Genomic DNA, 27,696 nt, shown 5'->3' with positions numbered 1-27,696 from the left:
TTATACTCTTCTAGTCTTACGGAGGTGTTTCTCCATCGTGCTTTTTGCTTCCCAGAAACTACTTTGACTTCTGTGACCACTTTCCTTTTTCTACCTATGTCATTGGTCCCAATTTGTTCCATGAGCCTTCCCCTTTAGAATGCTGTGGACCCAATCCAAGATATCCCTGATCCTGACACCTGGGAGGCAACATACTATCTGGATAGCTCTTTCATGTCCGCAGAATCTACTGTCTGCTCCTCTAATTTTAAAATCCCTGATCACTACTGCACTCTTCTTCTCCTCTTTCCCTTCTGAGCCACAGAAACTGACTCAGTTACTGAGGCTTCCCCCTTGTAGATGCCCTCCCCCCAACAGAATCCGAAGTGGTATACTTACTATTGAGGGGAACAGCAACAGGAGTGCTCTGCATTAGCTGCTTTTCCCCTTACCCTCTCCTGACAGTCACCCAGGTACTTGCCTCCTGCAACTTAAGGGTGACTACCTTCCTGGAGAATAAGTCTATCACCATCTCATTTTTCTGTATGAGCTGATAATATATAATCTCTGCCAGCATTCACTCATACATTCTGTCCAACACAATGGTGCAATTACGAAGAAGGCAGACCAGTGGCTATATTTCATTAGACGTTCAGGAGATTTGATATGTCACCAAAGACATATTACTACAGATGTACTGTGGATAGCATTCTGACTGTCTGGTATGGAGGGGCCACCGTACATGATCGGAAAAAGCTGAGCCAGTATCGGATTGCACACTGAGCCAGCTCTATCATGGGTACTCGACTCCCCAGCAACACTTTCAAAAGGTGGCATCCAGCATTATGGACCCCCATCACCCAGGACATGCTCTCTTCTCATTGCTACCAGGAGATACAAAAGTCTGAAGACATACACTCAGTGTTTCAGTAACAGCTTATTTCCCTCTGCCATTAGATTTCTAAATGGACAATGGACCAACCCATGAACACTACCTCTCTGCTGTGCTATACTGTACTGCTGCTGCAAAGCAACAAGTTTCACGCCATATAAGACCATAAGACATAGCAGAATCAGGCTATTTGATGCATCAAGTCTTCTCTGCCATTCAATCATGGCTGATCGTTTTTTCCCCTTTTCAGCCCCGCTCCCCGGCTTTCTCCCCATTACCTTTGATGCCGTGTCCAATCAAGAACCTATCAAGCTCTTCCTTAAATACACTCAATGACCTGGCCTCCACAGCTACCTGTGGGAATAAATTCCACAAATTCACCACCCTTTGGCTAAAGAAATTTCACTGCATCTCTGTTTTGAGTAGATGCCCCTTTATCCTGAGGCTGTGCCCTCTTGTCCTAGACTCTCCCACCATGGGAAGCATCCTTTCCATGTCTACTCTGTCTAGGCCTTTCAACATTCGAAAGCTTTCAACGAGATATCCCTTCATCCTTCTAAATTCCAGCAAGTACAGATCCAGAGCTATCAAACATTCCTTATATGATAACCGTTTCATTCCTGGAGTCATCCTTGTGAACCTTTTCTGAATACTCTCTAATGCCAGCACATCTTTTTTTAGATGAGGAGCCCAAAACTATACACAATACTGTGACCAAGTTATCAGAAGATTGATGCCGATAAGAGAGAGACAAATGGGGGAAACATTCCAAAATGCTAATAAGAGAGAGACGAGGGAGATTAACGAAAAGAGACACAGTTCCGAGAATTGTTTAGACCGGTTGCTTTGAACCTGAACTGTTTGAAGTTTGATGGTTTGATGGACAGGCAATACCCCAGCAGGGGGATAAAAGGAACAGGTTCGCTAAGGCAACAGACACCACGATGACACGAGATAACGAGACCCTGGAAAAGCGGTGTGCCCCCACAAGTTGGTGAGAGTTTTGGAGGTGTGGTCGCGGGACCAACCATAGACGCACAGGGTGAGAAGGTACGATCGGCGAGAACCTAGTGTGTGTGTCCACCCTTGCCTGGATGCCGGTTCACCGCAGAAGAACGATTGTATCCGGAACGGAGGGGTCACAGTTGGTGACCTCAGAAGACATTACAAAGGGCTCGCCCAAAAGCTAACTGCGAGGAATATCAGAGGTCTGTTGAATCCGATTTGAATATCAGCATTCGCTCTCTCTCTCTCTCTCCCCAACGGCACAACAGCGATTACTGCGAACTGAACTCTGTGTCACTTGAGATTGATCATTTTACCCCTAGACTGCGATAGAGCTTGATTGATCCTATTATCCTAGTTCTGTGTACATGTGTGTTTTATCATTGCTAACCCGTTGCATTTATATCCTTACGTTTAGAGTACTGTGTTACTTATTTCTTTAATAAAACTTTCTTAGTTCCAGTAATCCAGACTCCAACTAAGTGGTCCATTTCTGCTGGTTTGGCAACCCAGTTACGGGGTACGTAACAATACACAAAGTGAGGACTCACCAGTGCCTTATAAAGCCTCAGCATCACATACTTGCTCTTGTATTCTGGACCTCTTGAAATGAATGCTAACATTGCATTTGACGACTTTGCCACCAACTCTACCTGCAAGTTAACCTTTAGGTTGTTCTATATAAGGTTTTTGGATTTTCTCTGTGTTTAGAAAATAGTCTGCACATTTATTTCTACTACAGGTGCACATTCCTTTATCTGAAATTCTGAAATCCAAAAAGCTCTGAAAACCAAAGTTTTTTCTTGCCAACAGCTGACGTCACTCAAGTGTGACGTGGCAGCACTAGCAGAGGCCGCCAGACGTTAGTTGTGGCTCAGCGCTTGTACTGGTTACACCTGCATTTGCTCTTCGCTGCTATTTTATGTACACTGTTGACTTTGTGTTTAATTTCACTGTGAAAATGTCAAAAAGAGCTGCAGATACCCCTATGGGTAACAATGAGAAAAAGAGAAGGAAGCATCTACCATTATCAATAATGCAGAAAGTGGAGTTATTGCAGAAGCTTGATCGTGGTGTGTCTGTGTGGTGTCTCACTGAAGAAAATAGTGTCGGAACTACCACTGTATACAATTTAAATAAACAGACAAGTTACTGAAGTTTTGTAGTGACAGTGACGTTTTACATTTGTTCCAATAAGTCATTTACCATGTGTTTGATTCGGTTCGTTTGAAGTTGTATATTTTTATGTTTTATTGAATGTTTTTGTTGGAAATAAAAAAATTTTCTTGTCATTATTCCCTAAACAATGCAACATAACAACTATTTACATAGCATTTACATTGTATTGGGTATTATAAGTGACCTAGAGATGATTTAAAGTATATGGGAGGATGTGCCTAGGTTTGATGCGCCGCCGGGTCCTAAAGTCCACTGCACTGAGACAGGTTAAATAAGGGACTTGAGCATACATGCTTTTTGGTATTGGGGGGGAGGAGCTGAAATCCGAAAAATTCTGAATTCCGAAATGCAACTGCCCCAAGGATTTCGGATAAGGGATTGTGGACCTGTACCAAAGTACATGACCATGCATTTCCCACATTGTATTTCATTTGCCCCTATCTTGCCCATTCTCCTCATCTGTCTAAGTCCTCCTGCAGCCTACCTGTTTCCTCAACACTACCTGCCCCTCCACCAATCTTCATATCATCTTCAAACTTGGCAACAAAGCCATCTATTCCATCATCTAAATCATTGATATACAGCATAAAAATAAACGGTGCCAACTCTGACCCCTGCAGATCACTACTAGTCACTGGCAGCCAACCAGAGAAGGGTTCTTTTGTTCCCACTCACTGCCTCCTACCAATCAGCCAATTCTCTAACCATGTCAGTAACTTTCCTATAATACCATGGGCTCTTAACTTGGTAGCAGCTTCATGTGTGGCACCTTGTCAAAGCCCTTCTGAAAGTCCAAATATACAACATCCGCTGCATCCCCTTTATATATCCTAAATGTAATCTCAAAGAATTCCAACAGGTTTGTCAGGCAAGACTTTCCCGTAAGGGAACCATGCTGACCTTATCCTATCTTGTCCTGTGTCACCAAGTACTCCATAACCTCATCCTTAATGATAGACTCCAACATTTTCCCAGCCAATGAGATAAGGCTAACTGGTCAATACTTTCCTTTTTGCTGCCTTCCTTCTTTGAAATGTGGAGATGTGCAGATTTGCAAATGTGGAGCGACATTTGCAATTTTCCAGTCCACTGCCATCACGCCAGAGTCCAATGATTTTTGAAAGACCATTACTAATGTCTCCACCATCTCTATCACTACCTCTTTCAGAACCCTAGGGTGCAGTTCAGCTGGTCCGGGTTATTTAGGCCTTAGGTCTTCCAGCTTTTTGAGCACCTTCATATATCAGTGGTATTAAATCTGATTCTGATATGGAGCATTTTTGTATTCGTAGAGGATGCTTCATTGCCACTTGCGAGGAAACGGACAATGTCCAGCACAGGCACTGAACAGGAAGAGGAAATGGACGAAATTAGCGTTGGGTATGATGTGTGAGCAGCAATTTTATTAAGCTTTGGTACTGTAGATTTTATAAATGATGATAGAATATACACGTGCATAGTACTGTATTTGTCAATGTGGAGCAGAGAGCGAGTTTGTAAATCTAGTGGGACCAAATACTGTTGGGAATCATGAGGGTGTGGCGCTGCGGGAGGGATGTGGGACAGGTGACAGAAGGAATGCCAGGGGTGGAGTAGGAATGCAGACACGCTCAGCCCTGGGACACCAGGCAACATCATTTGATTCCAAACAATTGATTTATTGATCATTACAGAATGTTTCTCTGGTACTTCTTGCTCCCTCCCTTCTCCTTTCCCCTTTTCACAACCATGAATCCCCTCTCCCTGCCTCCTTCCCATTCTTTAAGACCCATTTCAGAATCACATTTACTCACATATATCATTAATTTTTTTGTGGCAGCAATACAGTGCAATACATAACATTACTACAGTACTGTGCAAAGTGCCGTGCTGGAAAACTGGCACAAACCAGGGCCTTCACCGCTATTGCACTCTGCTCTCCTAAGAAACTGACATAGGGATCCCATAGAGATGAAAAAGTTAGTGATCGTTCCACAAGAGATGCAGATGCTGAAAAATCAAAAGCAACACATAAAAAATGCAGGAGGAACTCAGCAGGTCAGTCAGCATCATTGGAAAGGAATAGTCAATGTTTCGCTTGGAGACCCTTTATCAGACTGGAAAGGACCAGGAAGAAGCCAGAATTAGAAGGTGGGAGGAGAGGGGAAGGAGTACAAGCTGGCATGTGATAGGTGAGACCAGGTGAGGGGCAAGATCAGTGGGAGGGAGGGAGGGGGCGATGAATTAAGATGCTGTGAGGCGGTAGGTGGAAGAGGTAAGGGATTGAAGAAGAAAGAATTTGATAGAGGTGAATGGACCATGGAAGAAAGAGAAATAGGAGGGAAACCAGAGAGAGGTGATAGGCAGGTGAGAAGAGAAGCGTTGAGGGGGAGGGGAGCCACAATAGCCAGTGGATGAACAGGAGGGGTGGTAGAGAAGGATCTTGTTGCCATATGACTGTATGTGAAGCGAGCCAAGGCGTCCATGTGCAGAGGTTGCCTGTGAGGGCTGGTGTGAGATGTACTGCTGCTCAACACTGAGTTGCAGGACCCAGGAGTTCATCGAAAATGGCTCATTGAGTAAGGACAGTACTGGGGACTCTCCATGGCTGCTCCATGTTGTTACAGGCTGACTGAATCTTAAGATCTCTCTTAGCATTTCCTGTTGTATGTGTTGGAACCTGTTGTCCCCCAATCTCTTTTCTCAGCTGCAGAGTTTTCACCAGTCTGGCAACTTCTGTGTGAGCAAGCTGAACACATACTGAGCTTCTATACATGGAGAAATAAGAACATAAGACATGGGTGCAGAATTAGGCCACTCCGCCAATACATCATGGCTGATTTGTTATCCCTCTCAGCCCCATTCAACTGCCATCTCGCTCTTTGGACACCCTTACTAATCAAGAATCTATCAACTTCTACCTTAAATATACATAAAGACTTGGCCTCCACAGCTGTCTATGGCAATGACTTCCACAGAGTCACCACCGTCTGGCTAAAGAAATTCCTCTTCATCTCTGTTTCAGAGGCAAGCTGTAGTGATAGGGGGTTGATGAGGAAGGCAAATAACGATGTTAGTATTCATTTCAAGAGGACTACAAAATAAAAGCAAGGATGTAATGTTGAGGCTTTATAAAGCACTGGTGATGCTTCACTTGGAGTATTCTGAGCTGTTTAGGGCCCCTTATCCAAGAAGGGATGTGCTGACATTGGAGAGGGTTCAAAGGAGGTTGATGGAAATGATTCTAGGATTGAATAGCTTGTCATATCAGAGGTGTTTCATGGCTCTGGGCCTCTACTCACTAGAATTCAGAAGAATGAGGGGGATCTCATTAAAACCTATTGAATGTTGAAAGACCTTGATAGAGTGGATGTGGAGAGGATATTTGCTATGGTGCGAAAGTCTAGGACCAGAAGACACAGTCTCAGAATAGAGGGACATTCTTTTAGAATGGAGGTGAGGAGGAAACCCCAAACGAGGTTCTTGAGGTGGCACAGTAGCGTAGTGGTTAGCACAATACTTTATAGTACAGGTGACCCAAGTTTATTTCCTGTGGCTGCCTATAAGGAGTTTGTAGGTTCTCCCTGTGACCGTGTGGGTTTCCTCTGGGTACTTTAGATTCCTCCCACATTCCAAAGACGTACCGGTTGGTAGGTTAAGACCATAAGACATCGGAGCATAATTAGTCCATTCGGCTTATTGAGTCTGTTCCGCCATTCCATCTGCATTTACCCAGGAGATGGACATAGAGCTATAGAAGTGAGGCAAAGCACCAACAAGGTCATGGACCCTATACAGATTACAGAGGAGGAGGTGTTTGCTGTCTTGAGGTAAATTAGGGTGGACAAATCCCCAGGGCCTGACAAGGTGTTCCCTTGGATCCTCTGGGAGGGTAGTGTAGACATTGCAGGGGCCCTATCAGAGTTATTTAAATCATCCTTAGCGACAGGTGAGATACCAAAGCATTGGAGCTAATGTTCTGCTATTTAAGAAAGTCTCTAAGAATCAACCAGGAAATTATAGGCCGGTGAGCCTGACATCTGTAGTGGGAAAGTTATTGGAAGGTAGTCTAAGGGATTGGTTATATGAGTATTTGGATAGACAGGCTGATTAGGGACAGTGACCTTTGTTTTGTGTATGTCTAACCATTCTTAAAGAGTTTTTCAAGGAAGATGCCAGGAAAGTTGATGAAGGCAAGGCAGTGGATGTTGTCTATGTGAACCAGCTGGAAAAAGGGGGGCAAAAATGGCAGATGGAATTTAATGCATACAAGTGTGAGGTGTTGCACTTTGAGAGGACCGACCAGGGTAGGCCTTAAGGCACTGAGGAGTGCGGTAGAACAAAGGAACCTAGAGATACGGGTGCATAATTCTTTGAAAATGGTGGCACAGATAGATAGGGTCATAAAGAAAGCTTTTGGCACAGTGGTCTTAAAGTATTGAGTACAAAGTATTGCCTCTTCATTGACTATGTAGAACTGTCTGTGTTCCAAGCCTTCCATGATAATGCTCCCCAACTCTTCCTCTGTTATATGCACATAAATACTTAAATCAAAAGCAGATAACTAATTGTTAAACTGCAAAGATAATATCAATTAAGCAGTCTAATCTAAGTATTGAACTGCTGAATCCAACACATGTTTGCCTTGGATTTTGAAGTTATACTCCATCTCTATAGCACCTCCTTTGATAAGGATGGGGTTCATTCACATCCTCCCTCACCCTCATCCCCGTGCTTCCTTTAACGACCAACACTTTCATCTTGCTGACATTCATGGTTGGGTTGCTGTGCTGACATGATTTCACATGGTTCGCAATCTCCTTCTTGTGCACCATTATTGTTGATCCAGTCTGCAACAATGGTGTCACCACTGAACTTCAAAATTGAGTTTATTGCCATTTGCACTAAGAACACATATGCACAGGTGGAATGCAAAGCTTAATTGCAGCAGTATCACAGGCACACAGCATCATATAAAGTGAATTCCCAAGAAAAAACATAAATAAGTTACACACAACTTTTAATGCAGTACAATTAGGAGAAAAAAAGTCTTGTGCCAAGTGACCAAAATGGTCATAGTGATGCTAGACTGTAGTGTTTAGGGTTTTTCCGGTTGGTTCAAGCATCAAATGATTGAAGGAAAGTAGCTCAGAATCACAGTGAGGTTTAATATCTTGGGCATATTTCGTGAAACTTGTTGTTTTGCAGCAGCAGTACATTGCAATGCATAATCATAAACAAAACTATAAAAACCTATAAATTAGAATAAATTAATATATATATGAAAAAAATTAAAATTAGTGCAAAAAGAGAGGAAAAAATAGTGAGATTGTGCTCTTGGGTTGATTGTCCATTCAGAAATTTGATGAAGCAGCTGTTCCTGAAATGTTGAGTGTGTGTCTTCTGGCTCCTGTACCCCTTCCTTGATGGTAGCAATGAGAAGAGGGCACGTCCTGGGTGGTGAGGGTCCTTAATAGTACATGCTGCCTTGCTGCACCGCCTTTTGAAGATGTCTTTGATGCTGGGGAAGCTAGTGCCTATGATGGAGCTGGCTGAGTTTACAACTTCCTGCAGCTTTTTCCAACCCTGTGCAATGGCTCCTCCATGTCAGACAGTGATGCAACTTGCTAGAATGCTCTTCATAGGACATCTGTAGAAATAGCTATTCTTAAATGTGATGTTGTGAGATTTCAAGATTCTAGACCTCCTGCTCAATAGTAGCTCCAAGAAGATGGCATGACCCAGATAGTGGGGTTCATTGAATGAAGATTGAATTGGCACACTATTAGGCTACGCAGTCATAGGTATACATAGACCAAGGGACTGAGCACCCTGGGGAGCTTCACCAATATTGAAGGTCAGGGTAGATGAAATGTTATGACCAATACAAATTGACTGAAGTGTGCTCATCAGAAGTCCGGAAGTCAGTGACAGATGGTGTCCCTAAGGCCAAGATCCAGGAGTTTCGAGTTGAGCATATGATGTATTATCGTGTTGAAGACTGAGCTATAATCAATGAATAACATCCTGAAATATGTACACTTAATGATTTAGAGCTGATTGTAGCTGAGATGGCATCCTCTGTAAACTGAATCGTAGGGGCTGTAGGGGAGGGCTGGGTTCTAGATTGTCCAGGAGCCTCGTTTCATTATGGTCAATGAGAGATTGGTTGGTAGTCACTGAAACAGGACATTTGACTTTCTCAGTGGCAGGAATAATGAGGTTTTCTGCTGCAGTTGGAGAGACAGTAAACAAGAACAGAAATGAGAAGTTAACACATTCAACAACATATGCTGGTGATATTCAACCTGATTCTGATTCTGAGTTGCCTGACCGTTCTGACCATGCTGCACAAAATTGTGGAATTCTGCCCCCTTAGCCACTCAATCTCAACTGTATTTATTTAGTTAGTTAGAGATACAGTGTGGAATCAGCCCTTCCAACCCTTTGAGCTGCACCATCCTGCAACCCCTGACAACCCGATTTAACCATAACCTAATTTACAATGACCAATTAAACTACTAACTGGTATGACTTTGAACTGTGGGAGGAAACTGGAGCACCCAGAGAAAACCCATGCATTCCATGGGGAGTTTGTACAGCGACTCCTTACAGAGGATGCTGGGATTGAACTCCGAACTCCAACACCCTCGAGCTGCAATAGCATTGCGCTAACCACTACTCTTCTGTGGCACCCAAAGAGAAGTCTTATTTATTTATTCATTCATTCATCTACGTGTGTGTGTGTGTGTGTGTGTGTGTGTGTGTGTGTATATATACACACACACATATAGATAGATACAGCACAGAATGGGCCTTTCCAGCTCAGCACCCACCTATTTAGCATTAGACACAGGACAATTTTTAATCACCAATTAACCTACTAACCAGTACGTCTTTGGACTGTGGGAGAAAACTGGAGACCTGGAGGAAACCCATGTGTTTCACAGACAGGATGTACAGACTCCTTACAACTGAGCTCCAAAATCTAAATCTCCAAGCTGTAATAGTGTTGCCTTAACAGTTATGCTACCCTAGTGTAAATTGTTGCCAAGGTCTGCAGAATGTTGCCCCGGCCTTTAGAACATAGAATAGTACAGCACATTACAGGCCTTTCGGCCCACAAAGTTGTGCCGACCCTCAAACCCTGCCTCCCATATAACCCCCCACCTTAAATTCCTCCATATACCTGTCTAGTAGTCTCTTAAACTTCATGAGTGTATCTGCCTCCACCACTGACTCAGGCAGTGCATTCCACGCACCAACCACTCTCTGAGTAAAAAACCTTCCTCTAACATCCTCCTTGAATTTCCCACCCCTTACCGTAAAGCCATGTCCTCTTGTATTGAGCAGTGGTGCTCTGGGGAAGAGGCGCTGGCTATCCACTCTATCTATTCCTCTTATTATCTTGTACACCTCTATCATGTCTCCTCTCATCCTCCTTCTCTCCAAAGAGTAAAGCCCTAGCTCCCTTAATCTCTGATCATGATGCATACTGTCTAAACCAGGCCGCATCCTGGTGAATCTCCTCTGTACCCTTTCCAATGCTTTCACAACCTTCCTATAGTGAGGCGACCAGAACGGGGCACGGTACTCCAAGTGTGGCTTAACCAGAGTTTTATAGAGCTGCATCATTACATCGTGACTCTTAAACTCTATCCCTTGACTTATGAAAGCTAATACCCCATAAGCTTTCTTAACTACCCTATCTACCTGTGAGGCAACTTTCAGGGATTTGTGGACATGTACCCCCAGATCCCTCTGCTCCTCCACACTTCCAAGTATCCTGCCATTTACTTGGTATTCTGCCTTGGAGTTTGTCCTTCCAAAGTGTACCACCTCACACTTTTCCAGGTTCAACTCCATCTGCCACTTCTCAGCCCACTTCTGCATCTTATCAATGTCTCTCTGCAATCTTTGACAATTCTCTACACTATCTACAACACCACCAACCTTTGTGTCATCTGCAAACTTGCCAACCTACCCTTCTACCCCCACATCCAGGTTGTTAATAAAAATCACGAAAAGAAGAGGTCCCAGAACAGATCCTTGTGGGACACCACTAGTCACAATCCTCCAATCTGAATGTACTCCCTCCACCACGACCCTCTGCCTTCTGCAGGCAAGCCAATTCTGAATCCACCTGGCCAAACTTCCCTGGATCCCATGCCTTCTCACTTTCTGAATAAGCCTACCATGTGGAACCTTGTCAAATGCCTTACTAAAATCCATCTCGATCACATCCACTGCACTACCCTCATCTATATGCCTAGTCACCTCCTCAACGAACTCTATCAGGCTTGTTAGACACGATCTGCCCTTCACAAAGCCATGCTGACTGTCCCTGATCTGACCATGATTCTCTAAATGCCTATAGATCCTACCTCTAAGAATCTTTTCCAACCGCTGTCCCACCACAGACGTAAGGCTCACTGGTCTATAATTACTCGGACTATCCCTACTACCTTTTTTGAACAAGGGGACAACATTCGCCTCCCTCCAGTACCATTCCCGTGGACAACAAGGACATAAAGATCCTAGCCAGAGGCTCAGCAATCTCTTCCCTCGACTCATGGAGCAGTCTGAGGAATATTCCGTCAGGCCCCGGGGACTTATCCGTTCTAATGTATTTTAACAACTCCAACACCTCCTCTCCCTTAATATCAACATGCTCCAGAACATCAACCTCACTCATATTGAAGAATGCCTTGGGGTTTTCCTTTACCCTACTCACCAAGGCCTTCTCATGCCCCCTTCTTGCTCTTCTCAGCCCCTTCTTAAGCTCCTTTCTTGCTTCCCTATATTCCTTAATAGACCCATCTGATCCTTGCTTCCTAAACCTCATGTATGCTGCCTTCTTCCACCTGACTAGATTTTCCACTTCACTTGTCACCCATGGTTCCTTCACCCTACCATTCTTTATCTTCCTCACCGGGACAAATCTATCCCTAACATCCCGCAAGAGATCTCTAAACATCGACCACATGTCCATAGTACATCTCCCTGCAGAAACATCATCCCAATTCACACCTGCAAGTTCTAGCCTTATAGCCTCATAATTTGCCCTTCCCCAATTAAAAATTTTCCTGTCCTCTCTGATTCTATCCTTTTCCATGATAATGATAAAGGCCAGGGAGTGGTGGTCACTGTCCCCCAGATGCTCACCCACTGAGAGATCTGTGACCTGACCCGATTCATTACCTAGTACTAGATCTAGTATGGCATTCCCCCAGTTGGCCTGGCCACATACTGTGACAGGAATCCGTCCTGGACACACTTAAACTCTGCCCCATCTAAACCCTTGGAACTAATCAGGTGCCAATTATTATTAGGGAAGTTAAAGTCACCCAAGATAACAACCCTGTTATTTTTGCACCTTTCCAAAATCGGCCTCCCAATCTGCTCCTCTGTATCTCTGCTGCTACTAGGTTTCCTATAGAATACCCCTAATAGAGTAACTGCTCCCTTCCTGTTCCTGACTTCCACCCATACTGACTCATCCTGCTACACTACCCACCCTTTCTGTAGCTGTAGTAGTATCCCTGACCAGTAATGCCACCCCTCCTCCCCTTTCCCCGCCTCTCTATCCCTTTTAAAGCACTGAAATCCAGGAATATTGAGAATCCATTCCTGCCCTGGTGCCAGCCAAGTCTCTGTAATGGCCACTACATCATAATTCCATGTATGTATCCAAGCTCTCAGTTCATCACCTTTGTTCCTTTAAATTCCCTTAAATTAAATTCCTAACCTGCTTTTGAGCAGGTTCTTCACCCAGGCTGGTTCATTGAAGCAGTTTAGAGATAGGTTTCTAATTTTTAAGAATTAGCTTTCCGTTCCTTTCTATGATTATGCATGGTTTTGAGGATCATATTAATACTAAAAAGTCAGACTGCTCTCTATAGCTTCAACTAAGGAAAGGAGTAGGACCAGGAATTATGAATCTGCTATTTGTCAAGATCATGGCTCGCTTAGTGCCATTTTTCAGAACCATCAGCATACTGTATCTTATGATCCAATAAATGCTCACAGGAACTCAAGGAAATAGGGCAGCAGTAGGCCTCCAAGCATCTTAAGCTTTTCCTGACTGAAAGTATCATTATGGCTGATCTGTGATGCTCTTTTGTGCCAATTCCCTACAATCTTTAATTCCTTGATATTCCATATATTTAATTAACTCCACCTTAAATATTCAGTGGATTCCACTTAATTGGATCATCAATTAATCAAGCAGCTGCTTGTTTGGAACAACCCCTAAAGAAGAAAACCTAATTGAGAAAATAACTGCGATTTGCATTATTTATTGGGACACCATGCTGCTTAATTGGGGCAGGAAAATGTTGCTAAACATTTTCTGTTTAGCTTCAGTCACATGCACTTGCATGGCTATTAGACAGCACTGTGTTTCGAGCAAAGGTTTTTAAATAGAGTCAGTTGCATGTTTTTCTATTCAAAAAGCAGCGATAGTTGGTAAGAAATAAGCAATAAGACAATTTAGAACTGTTTAACTCACTGCAGTTTCAAGCATTCAGGCTTGCAAATGCCAGAAACAGCTGGGATGGGAAATGAAATGATTTCACGACTTCAACAAGTTAAGAACTAGGAAGAATTTGAAGGTATCAACAATCATCTTGAATGTTATAATGAAAATGAAGATTTGGAGGATGCATTTTATGAAGACAGCCCATTATCTACCCTAGGTGTCTGTGCTGATTTTGTTCATTTTTAGTCAAAAGAACGCAATGCAGATGAATTCCACAACCATGGTACACATCTTACACAGCTGAGGAGTATGGTATGTTACGTACCCCGTAACTGGGTTGTCAAACCAGCAGAAATGGACCACTTAGTTGGAGTCTGGATTACTGGAACTAAGAAAGTTTTATTAAAGAAATAAGTAACACAGTACTCTAATCGTAAGGATATAAATGCAACAGGTTAGCAATGATAAAACACACATGTACACAGAACTAGGATAATAGGAATTAATCAAGCTCTATCGCAGTCTAGGGGTAAAATGATCAGTCTCAAGTGACGCAGAGTTCAGTTCAGCTGCGTACAGTTCGCAGCAATCGCTGTCGTGCCGTTGGAGAGAGAGAGAGAGAGCGAATGATGATATGCAAATCGAATTCAGATGGACCTTGATGTTCCTCCGCAGTTAGCTTTCGGGCGAGCCCTTTTTTAATGTCTTCTGACGTCACCGACTGTGACCCCTCCGTTCTGGACACGTTCATTCTTCCGCGGTGAACCTGGCACCCAGGCAAGGGCAGACACACACACCAGGTTCCTGCCGATCGTACCTTTTCACCCTGTGTGTCTATGGTCGGTCCCGCGAGCAGACCTCCAAAACTCCCACCAACTTGTCGGGGGGGGGGCACACTGCACTTCCAGGGTCTCGTTATCTCGTGGTGTCTGTCTTGCCTTAGCGAGCCTGTTCCTTTTATCCCCCTGCTGGGGTATCGCCTGTCCATCAAACTTCAAGCAGTTCAGGTTCAAAGCAACCGGTCTGACAATACTCGGAACTGTGTCTCTTTTCGTTAATCTCTCTCGTCTCTCATTAACATTTCTGAATGCTGCTCCATTGTCTCACTTATCTCTCTCATTAGCATCAATCTTCTGATAATTTGGTCTTTCGTCACAGGTAGTATAGAAGAATTTAGAAAAACAGATTCATAATTCTTTGAATATAGTTTCACAGGTAGATGGGGTCGTAAAGAAAGCTTTTGGCACTGACCTTAAAAAATGAATGTAGTGAATACAGGAGTTGGGATGTTATGTTGAAATTGTATCAGATGTTGATGAGGTCTAATTTAGAGTATTGTGTGCAGCTTTGGTCACCTATCTACAGGAAAGATGTAAATAAGATTGAAAGAATGCAGGGAAAATTTAAAAGAATGTTGCTGGAACTTAAGGACCTGAGTTATGTTGAATAGATTGGGACATTATTCTCTAGAACATAGAAGATTGAGAGGAGATATGATGGAGGTATACAAAATTATGTGGGGTATAGACAGGATAAATGCAAGCAGGTTTCTTCTTTTGAAGTTGGGTGAGACGACAGCTAGCGGTTAAGGATGAAAAGTGAAATGTTTAAATGAGAGATGAGGGTGAATTCTTCACTCAGGTTGGTGGTAGTGTGGAACAAGCTGTCAGTGCAAGTGGTGGATGTGGGGTTGATTTTAACATTTAAGAAGAATTTGTATAGATACCTGGATAAGAGGGGTATGGAGGCCTATGGTTCAGGTGCAGGTCAATGGTACTAGGCAAATTAATGGTTCGGCACAGACTAGATGAGGCAAAGAGGCTGTTTCGGTGCTGTAGTGTTTTCTTACTCTATGACTAATTCCTCTGTTGATAAGTATTAGGAACTAATACACAGTTTTATAGTACCATAGTAGTAGTGGTAGTGTTCCAAATTGTTCTGTATTTCATTTAAAGTTGAGATTAATTATCCCCACTGGTTCAAATGCCTGATGGTTATGAGGTAATAACTGTCCTTGAGCCTGGTGCTGTGGATTCTGAGGCTCCTATACCTTCTTCCTGATGGCAGCATCCAAAAGGGAGCATGGCCTGGAATGTGGGTATCCTTGATGTTGAATGCTGCTTTCCTGCGATGGCACTCCATGTAAGTGTGATGGCATTGCATTGTACTGCTGCCACAAAACAACAAATTTCATGACTTGATTCTGATTTTGATTTTGAGCATCCTACCCGTACTCTCTCATTGCACTTCCTGGTCCAAGATGTCTCAGTCAGGAGAAGCATCCTCTCTGCACCTGGCCTGTCAAACCCTGGCCAGGTTTTGTAAGTTGCAATGAAACCCCCTCTCATTCATATAAGCTAGAGGAAACCATTCCCATGTATTCAATCTGTTCTCAGACAGCAAACCCATCATCTCTGGCATCAGTGTAGTGAATCTTTATTGCACTTCCTCCATTAAATAAGCAGATCAAACTGTACATGATTATATACCATTGCAATAAGACTTCCTTACTCCTGGAATCAAACTCTTCTGTTATAAAGGCTAACATACCACTTTTGCTTATTATCACTTTCTCAAGTTCAAGTTAATTGTCATTCAACTGTGCACATATATACCACAAATATATTAACAAACAATAAGGTGCATATACAAGTTTTTAAAAAAAGTAAACAGTATAGCATGATTGGTGTTCATATGTGATGAGACCTCGGTGGTAGCATGGAGTTCAGTAGTCGTGCGGCCTGGGGGAAGAAACTGTTTCCCATCCTAACAGTTCTTGTCCTAATGCTATGTACGATAATTCCTGCCTGATTTTGGGGGGGAGGTGTTAAAGAGATTGTTGGATAGATGGGAGGGATCATCGACAATGCGAAGGGTGTTGTGTACACATAGGTCCTGATAAATAGCTGTAATGGATGGAAGAGAGATACTGATGATCCTCTCAGCAGTACTCACAGTCCTTTGTAGGGACTTGAAGTCAGATGCCTTGCAATTCCTGTACCACTCAATGGTGCCCCTTTAAAAATAGGCTAATTGCTGGTTCTGCAGCTGCGTATTTAAAGATATTTAAAGTAGTCCACTGCTGTTCACTCTGCTGATCCACGACTGTGCAGCAATACACAGCTCGAATCACATCATCAAGTTTGCCGATGACACGACCGTGGTGGGTCTCATCAGCAAGAACGATGAGTCAGCATACAGAGAGGAGGTGCTGCAGCTAACGGACTGTACAGAGCCAACAACCTGAATGTGATCAAAACAAAAGAGGTGGTTGTTAACTTCAGGAGCGACCACTCTCCGCTGAACATCGACAACTCCTCCGTAGAGATCGTTAAGAGCACCAAATTTCTTAGTGTTCACCAAGCGGAGAATCTCATCTGGTCCCTCAACACCAGCTCCGTAGCCAAGAAAGCACAGCAGCGTCTCTACTCCCATCCTCCATCCTCACCACATTCTACAGAGGATGTATTGAGAGCATCCTGAGCAGCTGCATCACTGCCTAGTTCGGGAATTGCACCGTCTCGGATCGCAAGACCCTGCAGCGGATAGTGAGGTCAGCTGAGAAGATCATCGGGGTCTCTCTTCCCGCCATTACAGACTTTTACACTACATGCTGCACCCGTAAAGCCAACAGCATTGCAAAGGACCCCACGCAGCCCTCATACAAACTATTCGCCCTCCTGCCATCTGGCAAAAGGTACCGAAGCACTTGGGCTTTGACGACCGGACTGTGCAACAGTTTCTTCCAAGCCATCAGACGCCTTAATACCCAGAGACTAGACTGACATCTGCATAATTTATTATTATATTGTAATTTGTCCTTTACTGTGCCTATTGTCTTGTTTATTATTTATTGTACTGCCCTGCACTGTTTTGTGCACTTTATGTAGTCCTGTGTAGGTCTGTAGTCTAGTGTAGTTTTTGTTTTGTCTTACGTAGTCCAGTGTAACCTTGTTTTGTTTCACTTAGTCTAGTGTAGTTTTGTGTTGTTTTATATAACACCATGGTCCTGGAGGAATGTTGTTTTGTTTTTACTGTGTACTGTACCAGCAGTTTATGGTCAAAATGACAATAAGAAATGAATTGACTTGACTAAAAAATTAGATTTGTCATATATACATCAAAACATTGAAACGTACAGTGAAATGCATCATTTTGCGTCAGTGACTATCACAGTCCAACAACGTGCTGGGGTCAGCCCGCAAGTGTCACCATGCTTCCAGCACCAATATACCATGCCTTCAACTCACTAACATAGAACATAGAATAGAACAGCACAGAACAGGCCCTTTGGCCCACAATGTTGTGCCGACCCTCAAACCCTGCCTCCCATATGAGCCCCCACCTTAGATCCCTCCATATACCTGTCTAGTAGTCTCTTAAACTTCACTAGTGTATCTGCCTCCACCACTGACTCAGGCAGTGCATTCCACGCACCAACCACTCTCTGAGTAAAAGAACCTTCCTCTAATATCCCCCTTGAACTTCCCACCCCTTACCTGAAACCTCTTGTATTGAGCAGTGGTGCCCTGGGGAAGAGGCGCTGGCTATCTACTCTATCTATTCCTCTTACTATCTTGTACACCTCTATCATGTCTCCCCTCATCCTCCTTCTCTCCAAAGAGTAAAGCCCTAGCTCCCTTAATCTCTGATCATAATGCATACTTTCTAAACCAGGCAGCATCCTGGTAAATCTCCTCTGTACCCTTTCCAATGCTTCCACATCCTTCCTATAGTGAGGTGACCAGAACTGGACACAATACTCCAAGTGTGGCCTAACCAGAGTTTTATAGAGCTGCATCATTACATCGCGACTCTTAAACTCTATCCCTCGACTTATGAAAGCTAACACCCCATAAGCTTTCTTAACTACCCTATCCACCTGTGAGACAACTTTCAGGGATCTGTGGACATGTACCCCGAGATCCCTCTGCTCCTCCACACTACCAAGTATCCTGCCATTTACTTTGTACTCTGCCTTGGAGTTTGTCCTTCCAAAGTGTACCACCTCACACTTCTCTGGGTTGAACTCCATCTGCCACTTCTCAGCCCACTTCTGCATCCTATCAATGTCTCTCTGCAATCTTTGACAATTCTCTACACTATCTACAACACCACCAACCTTTGTGTTGTCTGCAAACTCGCCAACCCACCCTTCTACCCCCACATCCAGGTCGTTAATAAAAATCACGAAAAGTAGAGGTCCCAGAACAGATCCTTGTGGGACACCACTAGTCACAATCCTCCAATTTGAATGTACTCCCTCCACCACCACCCTCTGCCTTCTGCAGGCAAGCCAATTCTGAATCCACCTGGCCAAACTTCCCTGGATCCCATGCCTTCTAACTTTCTGAATAAGCTTACCGTGTAGAACCTTATCAAATGCCTTACTAAAATCCATATAGATCCCATCCACTGCCATACCCTCATCTATATGCCTGGTCACCTCCTCAAAGAACTCTATCAGGCTTGTTAGACATGATCTGCCCTTCACAAAGCCATGCTGACTGTCCCTGATCAGACCATGATTCTCTAAATGCCTATAGATCCTATCTCTAAGAATCTTTTCCAACAGCTTTCCCACCACAGACGTAAGGCTCACCGGACTATCCCTACTACCTTTTTTGAACAAGGGAACAACATTCGCCTCCCTCCAATCCTCCGGTACCATTCCCGTGGACAACGAGGACATAAAGATCCCAGCCAGAGGCTCAGCAATCTCTTCTCTCACCTCGTGGAGCAGCCTGGGGAATAGTCCATCAGGCCCCGGGGACTTATCTGTCCTAATGTATTTTAACAACTCCAACACCTCCTCTCCCTTAATATCAACATGCTCCAGAACATCAACCTCATTCACATTGTCCTCACCATCATCAAGTTCCCTCTCATTGGTGAATTCCGAAGAGAAGTATTCATTGAGGACCTCGCTCACTTCCACAGCCTCCAGGCACATCTTCCCACCTTTATCTCTAATCGGTCCTACCTTCACTCCTGTCATCCTTTTGTTCTTCACATAATTGAAGAATGCCTTGGTGTTTTTATTTACCCTACTCACCAAGGCCTTCTCATGCCCCCTTCTTGCTCTTCTCAGCCCCTTCTTAAGCTCCTTTCTTGCTTCCCTATATTCCTCAATAGACCCATCTGATCCTTGCTTCCTAAACCTCATGTATGCTGCCTTCTTCCACCTGACTAGATTTTCCACCTCACTTGTCACCCATGGTTCCTTCACCCTACCATTCTTTATCTTCCTCACTGTGACAAATTTATCCCTTACATCCTGCACGAGATCTCTAAACATCGACCACATGTCTATAGTACGTTTCCCTGCAAAAACATCATCCCAATTCACACCCGCAAGTTCCAGCCTTATAGCCTCATAATTTGCCTTTCCCCAATTAAAAATTTTCCTGTCCTCTTTGATTCTATCCTTTTCCATGATAATGCTAAAGGCCAGGGAGCGATGGTCACTGTCCCCCAGATGCTCACCCACTGAGAGATCTGTGACCTGACCCGATTCATTACCTAGTACTAGATCTAGTATGGCATTCCCCCAAGTCGGCCTGTCCACATACTGTGACAGGAATCCATCCTGGACACACTTAACAAATTCTGCCCCATCTAAACCCTTGGAACTAATCAGATGCCAATCAATATTAGGGAAGTTAAAGTCACCCATGATAACAACCCTGTTATTTTTGCACCTTTCCAAAATCTCCCTCCCAATCTGCTCCTCTGTATCTCTGCTGCTACCAGGGGGCCTAAAGAATACCCCCAGTAGAGTAACTGCTCCCTTCCAGTTCCTGACTTCCACCCATATTGACTCAAAAGAGGATCCTGCTACATTACCCACACTTTCTAACCATTACCTGTACATCTTTGGAATGTGGGAGGAAACCAAAGAGGAAGCCCTTGCTGCCACAGGGAGTACATACAGGCTCCTTCCAGAGAGTGGTGGGAACCGAATCCCAATCAGTGATTGGTGGTGCTTTAAAGTATTGCAGTAAGCACTACACTGCCGTGCTACCTGACATATTGGCCTGTGCGCAAGAACACTGGTTCCTTCAAAAATCAGCAACACATTAGGCAATAACTACTTTGTACTTTCCTATTGTGTTCTTCATAGTGGATGTACTCATATTTTTCCACATTATATTCTATCTGTCATATTCTCACCCACACAGCTTGTCTATCCCCCAAAGCCTCTTTACGTACTCACAATCTTAATTCGTTTAGTATTAGCAAATTTGGAAAGCGACATTTGGTCCCCTTCACTAAATTGTTTTTATTGATTGTGAGCAGATGAGGTCTGTAGGATTCTGATGTATTTTGAATTCCAGGTTCTTTTAGGAGTTGGACGAGAGATACGTAATGTTCGTTTATTAAAAATCAGTAGAACAAAGGAAACAGAAACAGATCAGATCAGGGACTTACTACTTTGAAGAAAAGCTAAAGAAAAAGTTGGCACCTAACATAATTCTTTTAAATCCAAAGATAAGAAAATTCTATAGATAAGGATAATCCTATTAGAAAATACTTCGGAAAATATTCCTATAAAATCAGCCAATGAGAAAATATTCCTTCAGAACAAAAGAAGCTAAGAGGCTTCCAGATTTATACTGTGGACAGCCACTAGAGGCATATTAAACTACAGTGTATGTAAAGGCTACTTAAAGGACAACTGCAAAGGATATAACAACTAAAATTAAACAGTCATGTCTTATGGGTGCAAGTGCTTATACACATGGCATCCTACTATTCACAGCCTGACAATATGAACATGATTGGTTTATTCTCATCCTTGCTTTCTGTCTAATAATCGGTTCTTTCTCCATGTTGGTATAAAAGTTGATATCATATGCTCTCCCCATATTGACTAGCCATCTGTTTAAGATTTGGTCAAAAGCCTTCTGAAAATCACAGAAATAGGCCCTCTGGCCCACTGTGCCCATGCTAACCACTAATACCCATCTATTCTAATCCCTTTTACCAGTACATGCTTATATGGATGCTTGTTAAATATTGTGCCAACCCCTGTGTAACATTCTGATGAGGCAGACAAATTCTTCTTGCCGCCTTCCATGAAGATAAATGCAAGATAATTACTTAGTTTCTCTGCTCTCTCCATAACGAATTCTCTGAAGACTTCTCATGAAATATAGTCACTGGTGTGCCTTCTTGTAATTGCATCAATATACATAAAAGTTGCTGGTGAACGCAGCAGGCCAGGCAGCATCTCGTAATGGGTTAGTCCTGATGAAGGGTCTCAATCCGAAACGTCGACTGTACCTCTTCCTAGAGATGCTGCCTGGCCTGCTGTGTTCACCAGCAACTTTTATGTGTGTTGCTTGAAATTCCAGCATCTGCAGATTTCCTCGTAATTGCATCAGTATGTTGGCCCAGGACCAGCTTGTGGTAGAGTCCTCGAGGGAACAGGCAGTTCTGGATTTGGTGTTGTGCAATAAGATAGACTTGATCAGGGGGTTTAAGATGGAAGAGCTCTTAGGAAGCAGTGACCACAATAGGATAGAATTTGCCCTGCAGCTTGAGGTGGAGAAGCTGTATAATTGATTAACGGTAACAGCAGAGTGTGCCTGCTAACAAAGGAAGTCAGGGATAGCATAAAAGAAGGCTTACAATATGGCAAAGATTAGTGGGAACCCAGAGGATTTGGAAGCCTTCAAATGCTGATGCAGGACAACTAAAAAAGCTGTAAGGGAGAAGATGAAATACGAGGCTAAACTGGCTAATATATTTTCCGTGCTTCTGTATCTCTTGTCATATGGACTGTAACAATCAGCGGTGAAGCAAAACACTCCTTGGATTTTCATCTAGCTGCTATGTAAATCTCTTGAGGATGCACTCCACCAACACTGTACAAAGGCAGGAAGATAATAATGGTGGAAATGGTGGGCCATGCCTGGAGGACCTGTTGTTGGTATTAATTTGCCAAGACTGCATCATGTAAAGTCACCGTTTAACTCACACAGTGCACTTCAGTTGCTGTTGACAATGCCCACATTGCTTTGGAAAGCCTTGGCGCTTGTTTACAATAAGACTTGCAGTATGTTGCACAGTTTGCCATGATTCTAAGGAGACTTCCGCTGAGTTCAAGGTTCAAGATTGTTTAATGCCATTTCGTGTAACAATTGTAAGGAGAACAAAATAATTGTTACTCCAGCTCTGATGCAACGCAAACAAAAAAAACCCACAAAAGATAAAGAGCACAAAAATAATAATAATAATAAAACACAATAAGTATAAATATATAAAATACGTAAATATAAATATATAAAATACTTAATTATAAATACATAAGATTGCTGATACACATAGATTGATTTGTATGTCTATAAAGTGATACTAGGCTGTACAGAAGCCGATTGATGAGAAATAATAAAAATAGTGTTGAGTTAGTGGGTGGAGAAGTTGATCAGCCTTATATTTGGGGAAAGTAACTTTTTGAGTCTGGTGGCCCTGGTGTGGATGCCATGTAGCCTCCTCCTTGATGGAAGTGGGACAAACAGTCTGTGAGCAGGGTTTGTGGGATCCTTCATGATGTTACTGGCCCTTTTCCAGCACCTTTCTGTATGTATGTCCTTGATGGTGGGTAGGCTGATGCCAATGATGTGTTGGAGAGTTTTGACCATTTGTTGTAGAGCCTTCCTGTATGCCGCAGTGCAGTTTCCATACCATACAGTGATGCATGCTATATTGATGACTGCATTGGCGCTGCTTCATGCACCCATGCTAAGCTTGTCAATTTCATCAACTTTGCCTCTAACTCTCATCCTGCCCTTAAATACACGTGATCCATTTAGAAACATAGAAAACCTGCAGCACAATACAGGCCCTTCAGCCCACAAAGTTGTGCTGAACATGTCCCTACCTTAGAAATTACTAGGCTTACCTATAGCCCTCTATTTTTCTAAGCTCCATGTACCTATCCAAAAGACTCTTAAAAGACCCTATGGTATCTGCCTCCACCACCGTTGCCGGCAGCCCATTCCACGCACTCACCACTTTCTGCGTAAAAAAACTTACCCCAGACATCTCCTCTGTACCTACTCCCTAGCACCTTGAACCTGTGTTCTCTTGTGGCAACCATTTCAGCCCTGGGAAAAAGCCTCTGACTATCCACACGATCAATGCCTCTCATCATCTTATACACCTCTATCAGGTCACCTCTCATCCTCCGTCGCTCCAAGGAGAAAAGGCCGAGTTCACTCAACCTATTCTCATAAGGCACGCTCCCCAATCCAGGCAACATCCTTGTAAATCTCCTCTGCACCCTTTCTATGGCTTCCACATCCTTCCTGTAGTGAGGTGACCGGAACTGAGTGGGGTCTGACCAGGGTCCTATATAGCTGCAACATTACCTCTCGGCTCCAAATTCAATTCCATGATTGATGAAGGCCAATACACCGTATGCCTTCTTAACCACAAAGTCAACCTGCGCAGCTGCTTTGAGCATCCTATGGACTCGGACCCCAAGATCCCTCTGATCCTCCACACTGCCAAGTGTCTTACCATTAATACTATATTCTGCTATCATATTTGACCTACCAAAATGAACCACTTCACACTTATCTGGGTTGAACTCCATCTGCCACTTCTCAGCCCAGTTTTGCATCCCAGCAATGTCCCGCTGTAACCTCTGACAGCCCTCCACACTATCCACAACACCCCCAACCTTTGTGTCATCAGCAAACTTACTAACCCAACCCTCCACTTCCTCATCCAGGTCATTTATAAAAATCATGAAGAGTAAGGGTCCCAGAACAGATCCCTGAGGCACTCCACTGGTGATCAACCTCCATGCAGAATATGACCCGTCTACAACCACTCTTTGCCTTCTGTGGGAAAGCCAGTGCTGGATCCACAAAGCAATGTCCCCTTGGATCCCATGCCTCCTTACTTTCTCAATAAGTCTTGTATGGGGTACCTTATCAGATGCCTTGCTGAAATCCATATACACCACATCTACTGCTCTTCCTTCATCAATGTGTTTAGTCACATCCTCAGAAAATTCAATCAGGCTCGTAAGGCATGACCTGCCCTTGACAAAGCCATGCTGACTAATCCTAAACATATTATACCTCTCCAAATGTTCATAAATCCTGCCTCTCAGGATCTTCTCCATCAACTTATCAGCCACTGAGGTGAGACTCACTGGTTTATAATTTCCTGAGCTATCTACTCCCTTTCTTGAATAAAGGAACAAATCCGCAACCCTCCAATCCACCGGAACCTCTCCCGTCCCCATCGATGATGCATGGATCATCGCCAGAGGCTCAGCAATCTCCTCCCCTCGCCTCCCACAGTAGCCTGGGGTACATCTCATCCAATCCTGGCGACTTATCCAACTTGATGCTTTCCAAAAGCTCCAGCACATCCTCTTTCTTAATATCTACATGCACAAGCTTTTCAGTCTGCTGCAAGTCATCACTACAATCACCAAAATCCTTTTCCATAGTGAATACTGAAGTAAAATATTCATTAGGTAACTCTGCTATTTCCTCCGGTTCTATACATACTTTCCCACTGTCACACTTGATAGGTCCTATTCTTTCACGTCTTATCCTCTTGCTCTTCACATACTTGTAGAATGCCTTGGGGTTTTCCTTAATCCTGCCCGCCAAGGCCTTCTCATGGCCCCATTTGGCTCTACTAATTTCCTTCTTAATCTCCTTCCTATTAACCTTACAATCTTTTAGATCTGTAACATTACCTTTTGTAAGCTTTTCTTTTCTTCTAACTGGATTTATTACAGCCTTTGTACACCATATCTCCAAGTACTGATCCACGCTCTAAGCTCAACCGGTTTGTTCACAACACTCCTTGTGTTAAAGTAGACACATCTCAAACTTTTGGTCTGAGTGCGTCCCTTCTCTATCACCTGTCTATCTTCCAACTTGTACTGTCTACAAGCTTTCTCTATTTATGAGCCAACCTCCTCTTCCCCAGTCTCTTCAGTTCGGTTTAAAAGGGAAAATTTCAACGGTTCTTGTTTCAGTCGAAGCAAGTAGCTGAAGAAGTGAGCGGAAGAATTCAGGTCGAAAAAGTCGTTTTTTTTAAAAACTGCTCGGGGAGAAGGGTCTGCACTGCGCAGGCGCGTGACGTAGCGCACCAAGGTTTAAAAGGCAGACCACCATATACAGCGGCCATCGTCGGAGTGGACTGAGTCAGAGTGGGGCGGCTTTGGCTCAAACAGGCTTCGGCGAGAACAGATAGAGGCCAGGGTAGGTTCCAGTAAGTTTTTTGTTCAGATTGTCTAGCGTAGAGAGAATGCCAGGCAGGATGTTGGCATGCTCCTCTTGCAGGATGTGGGAAGTCAGGGAGCCCTCCGGTGTCCCTGACAACGACACCTGCAGGAAGTGCATCCAGCTGCAGCTCCTAACAAACTGCGTTAGGGAACTGGAGCAGGAGCTGGATGACCTGCGGATCATTCGGGAGAATGAGGAGATTATAGATCGTAGCTACAGGGAGGTAGTTACGCCAAAGGAGCAGAGGACAGGAAATTGGGTCACTGTCAGGCGAGGGAAGGGGAAAGGGCAGGCAGAGTAGGGTTCCCCTGTGGCCATTCCCCTCAACAACAAGTATACCGCATTGGATACTGTTGGGGGGGGATGACTTACCTGGGACTAGCTGCAGTAGCCGGATCTCTGGCATTGGGTCTGGCTCTGCAGTGCAGAAGGGAGGGGGGAAAAGAGGAGAGCGGTAGTGATAGGGGACTTGATAGTTAGAGGTGCAGATAGAAGGTTCTGTGGTCGTGACAGAGAATCCAGGATGGTTTTTTGCCTCCCAGATGCCAGGGTTAAGGATGTCTCTGATCGATTGCATGACATTCTGAAGTGGGAGGGTGATCAGCCAGATGTCGTGGTGCACATCGGTACCAATGACATAGCAAGGAAGAGTGAGCAGGTCCTGGAGAGTGAGTATAGAGAGCTTGGTAGGAAGTTGAAAAGCAGGACCTCGAGGGTGGTAATCTCAGGATTGCTACCTGTGCTAGGTGCCAGTGAGGGTAGGAATAGGATGCTCTGGAGGATGAACAAGTGGCTGAGGAACTGGTGTAGGGACCAGGGTTTCAGATTTCAGGATAATTGGGACCTCTTCTGGGGCAAGTGGGACCTGTACAAGAGAGACGGGTTACACTTGAACTACAGGGGACCAATATCCTTTCAGGGAGGTTTGTTAATGCTATTGGGGGGGCTTTAAACTAGATTTGCAGGGGAATGGGAACCACAGTACCAGAGCTGAAAATGTGGCTGGGGTGAAAATAAATGATGTTAAAAGTTCAAGCAAATCCACTAATAGAAAGGTTGTGAGTGGTGGTAAAAATCTTCTGAGGTGCATATATTTCAATGCTAGGAGTATTGCGGGGAAGGCGGATGAGTTGAGGGCGTGGATTGACACGTGGAATTATGATGTTGTAGCAATTAGTGAAACTTGGCTACAGCAGGGGCAGGACTGGCAGCTTAATATTCCAGGGTTCCGATGTTTCAGATGTGATCGAGGCAGAGGAATGAAAGGTGGGGGAGTGGCATTGTTTGTTAGGGAAAATATTACAGCAGTGCTCAGGCAGGACAGATTAGAGGGCTTGTCTACTGAGTCCTTGTGGGTGGAGCTGAGAAACAGGAAAGGTATGACTACATTAGTGGGATTGTATTACAGACCACCCAATAGTCAAAGAGAATTGGAAGAGCAAATCTGCAGAGAGATAGCAGGCAACTGCAGGAAACATAAATTTGTGGTGGTAGGGGATTTTAATTTTCCATATATTGATTGGGTCTCCCATACTGTTAGGGGTCCAGATGGTTTAGAGTTTGTAAAATGTGTTCAGGAAAGTTTTCTAAATCAATATATAGAGGGACCAACTAGAGGGGATGCAATATTGGATCTCCTGTTAGGAAATGAGTTAGGACAAGTGACAGAAGTCTGTGTAGGGGAGCACTTTGGTTCCAGTGATCATAACACCATTAGTTTCAACTTGATCATGGACAAGGATAGATCTGGTCCGAGGGTTGACGTTCTTAACTGGAAGAAGGACAAATTTGAAGAAATGAGAAATGATCTAAAAAGCCTGGATTGGGACAGGTTGTTCTCTGGCATGGATGTGATCGGTAGGTGGGAAGCCTTCAAAGCAGAAATTTTGAGAGTGCAGAATTTGTATGTTCCTGTCAGG

The 27,696-nt window shown here is 43.9% G+C and overlaps 1 protein-coding gene across 4 annotated transcripts in view; it reads left to right on the top strand.

Moving 5' to 3' along the window:
- Positions 1-27,696, top strand: part of sycp3 (synaptonemal complex protein 3) — a 203,584-nt gene that overhangs the window by 43,826 nt on the left and 132,062 nt on the right. For 2 of the 4 annotated variants that reach the window (XM_063065677.1, XM_063065676.1), the window contains exon 3: positions 4,348-4,435. The exons of 1 other annotated variant lie outside the window; for it this stretch is intronic. In XM_063065677.1, the coding sequence (XP_062921747.1) occupies positions 4,348-4,435 (88 nt within the window). Of the gene's footprint in view, positions 1-4,347; positions 4,445-27,696 lie in introns of all 4 variants that reach the window. One more of the 4 variants, XM_063065674.1, reaches the window with a different exon arrangement.

This window comes from Mobula hypostoma, chromosome 13 (genome assembly GCF_963921235.1).
Source record: "Mobula hypostoma chromosome 13, sMobHyp1.1, whole genome shotgun sequence".
Lineage (NCBI taxonomy): Eukaryota > Metazoa > Chordata > Chondrichthyes > Myliobatiformes > Myliobatidae > Mobula > Mobula hypostoma.
This window is presented reverse-complemented; position numbering and strand designations above follow the sequence as displayed.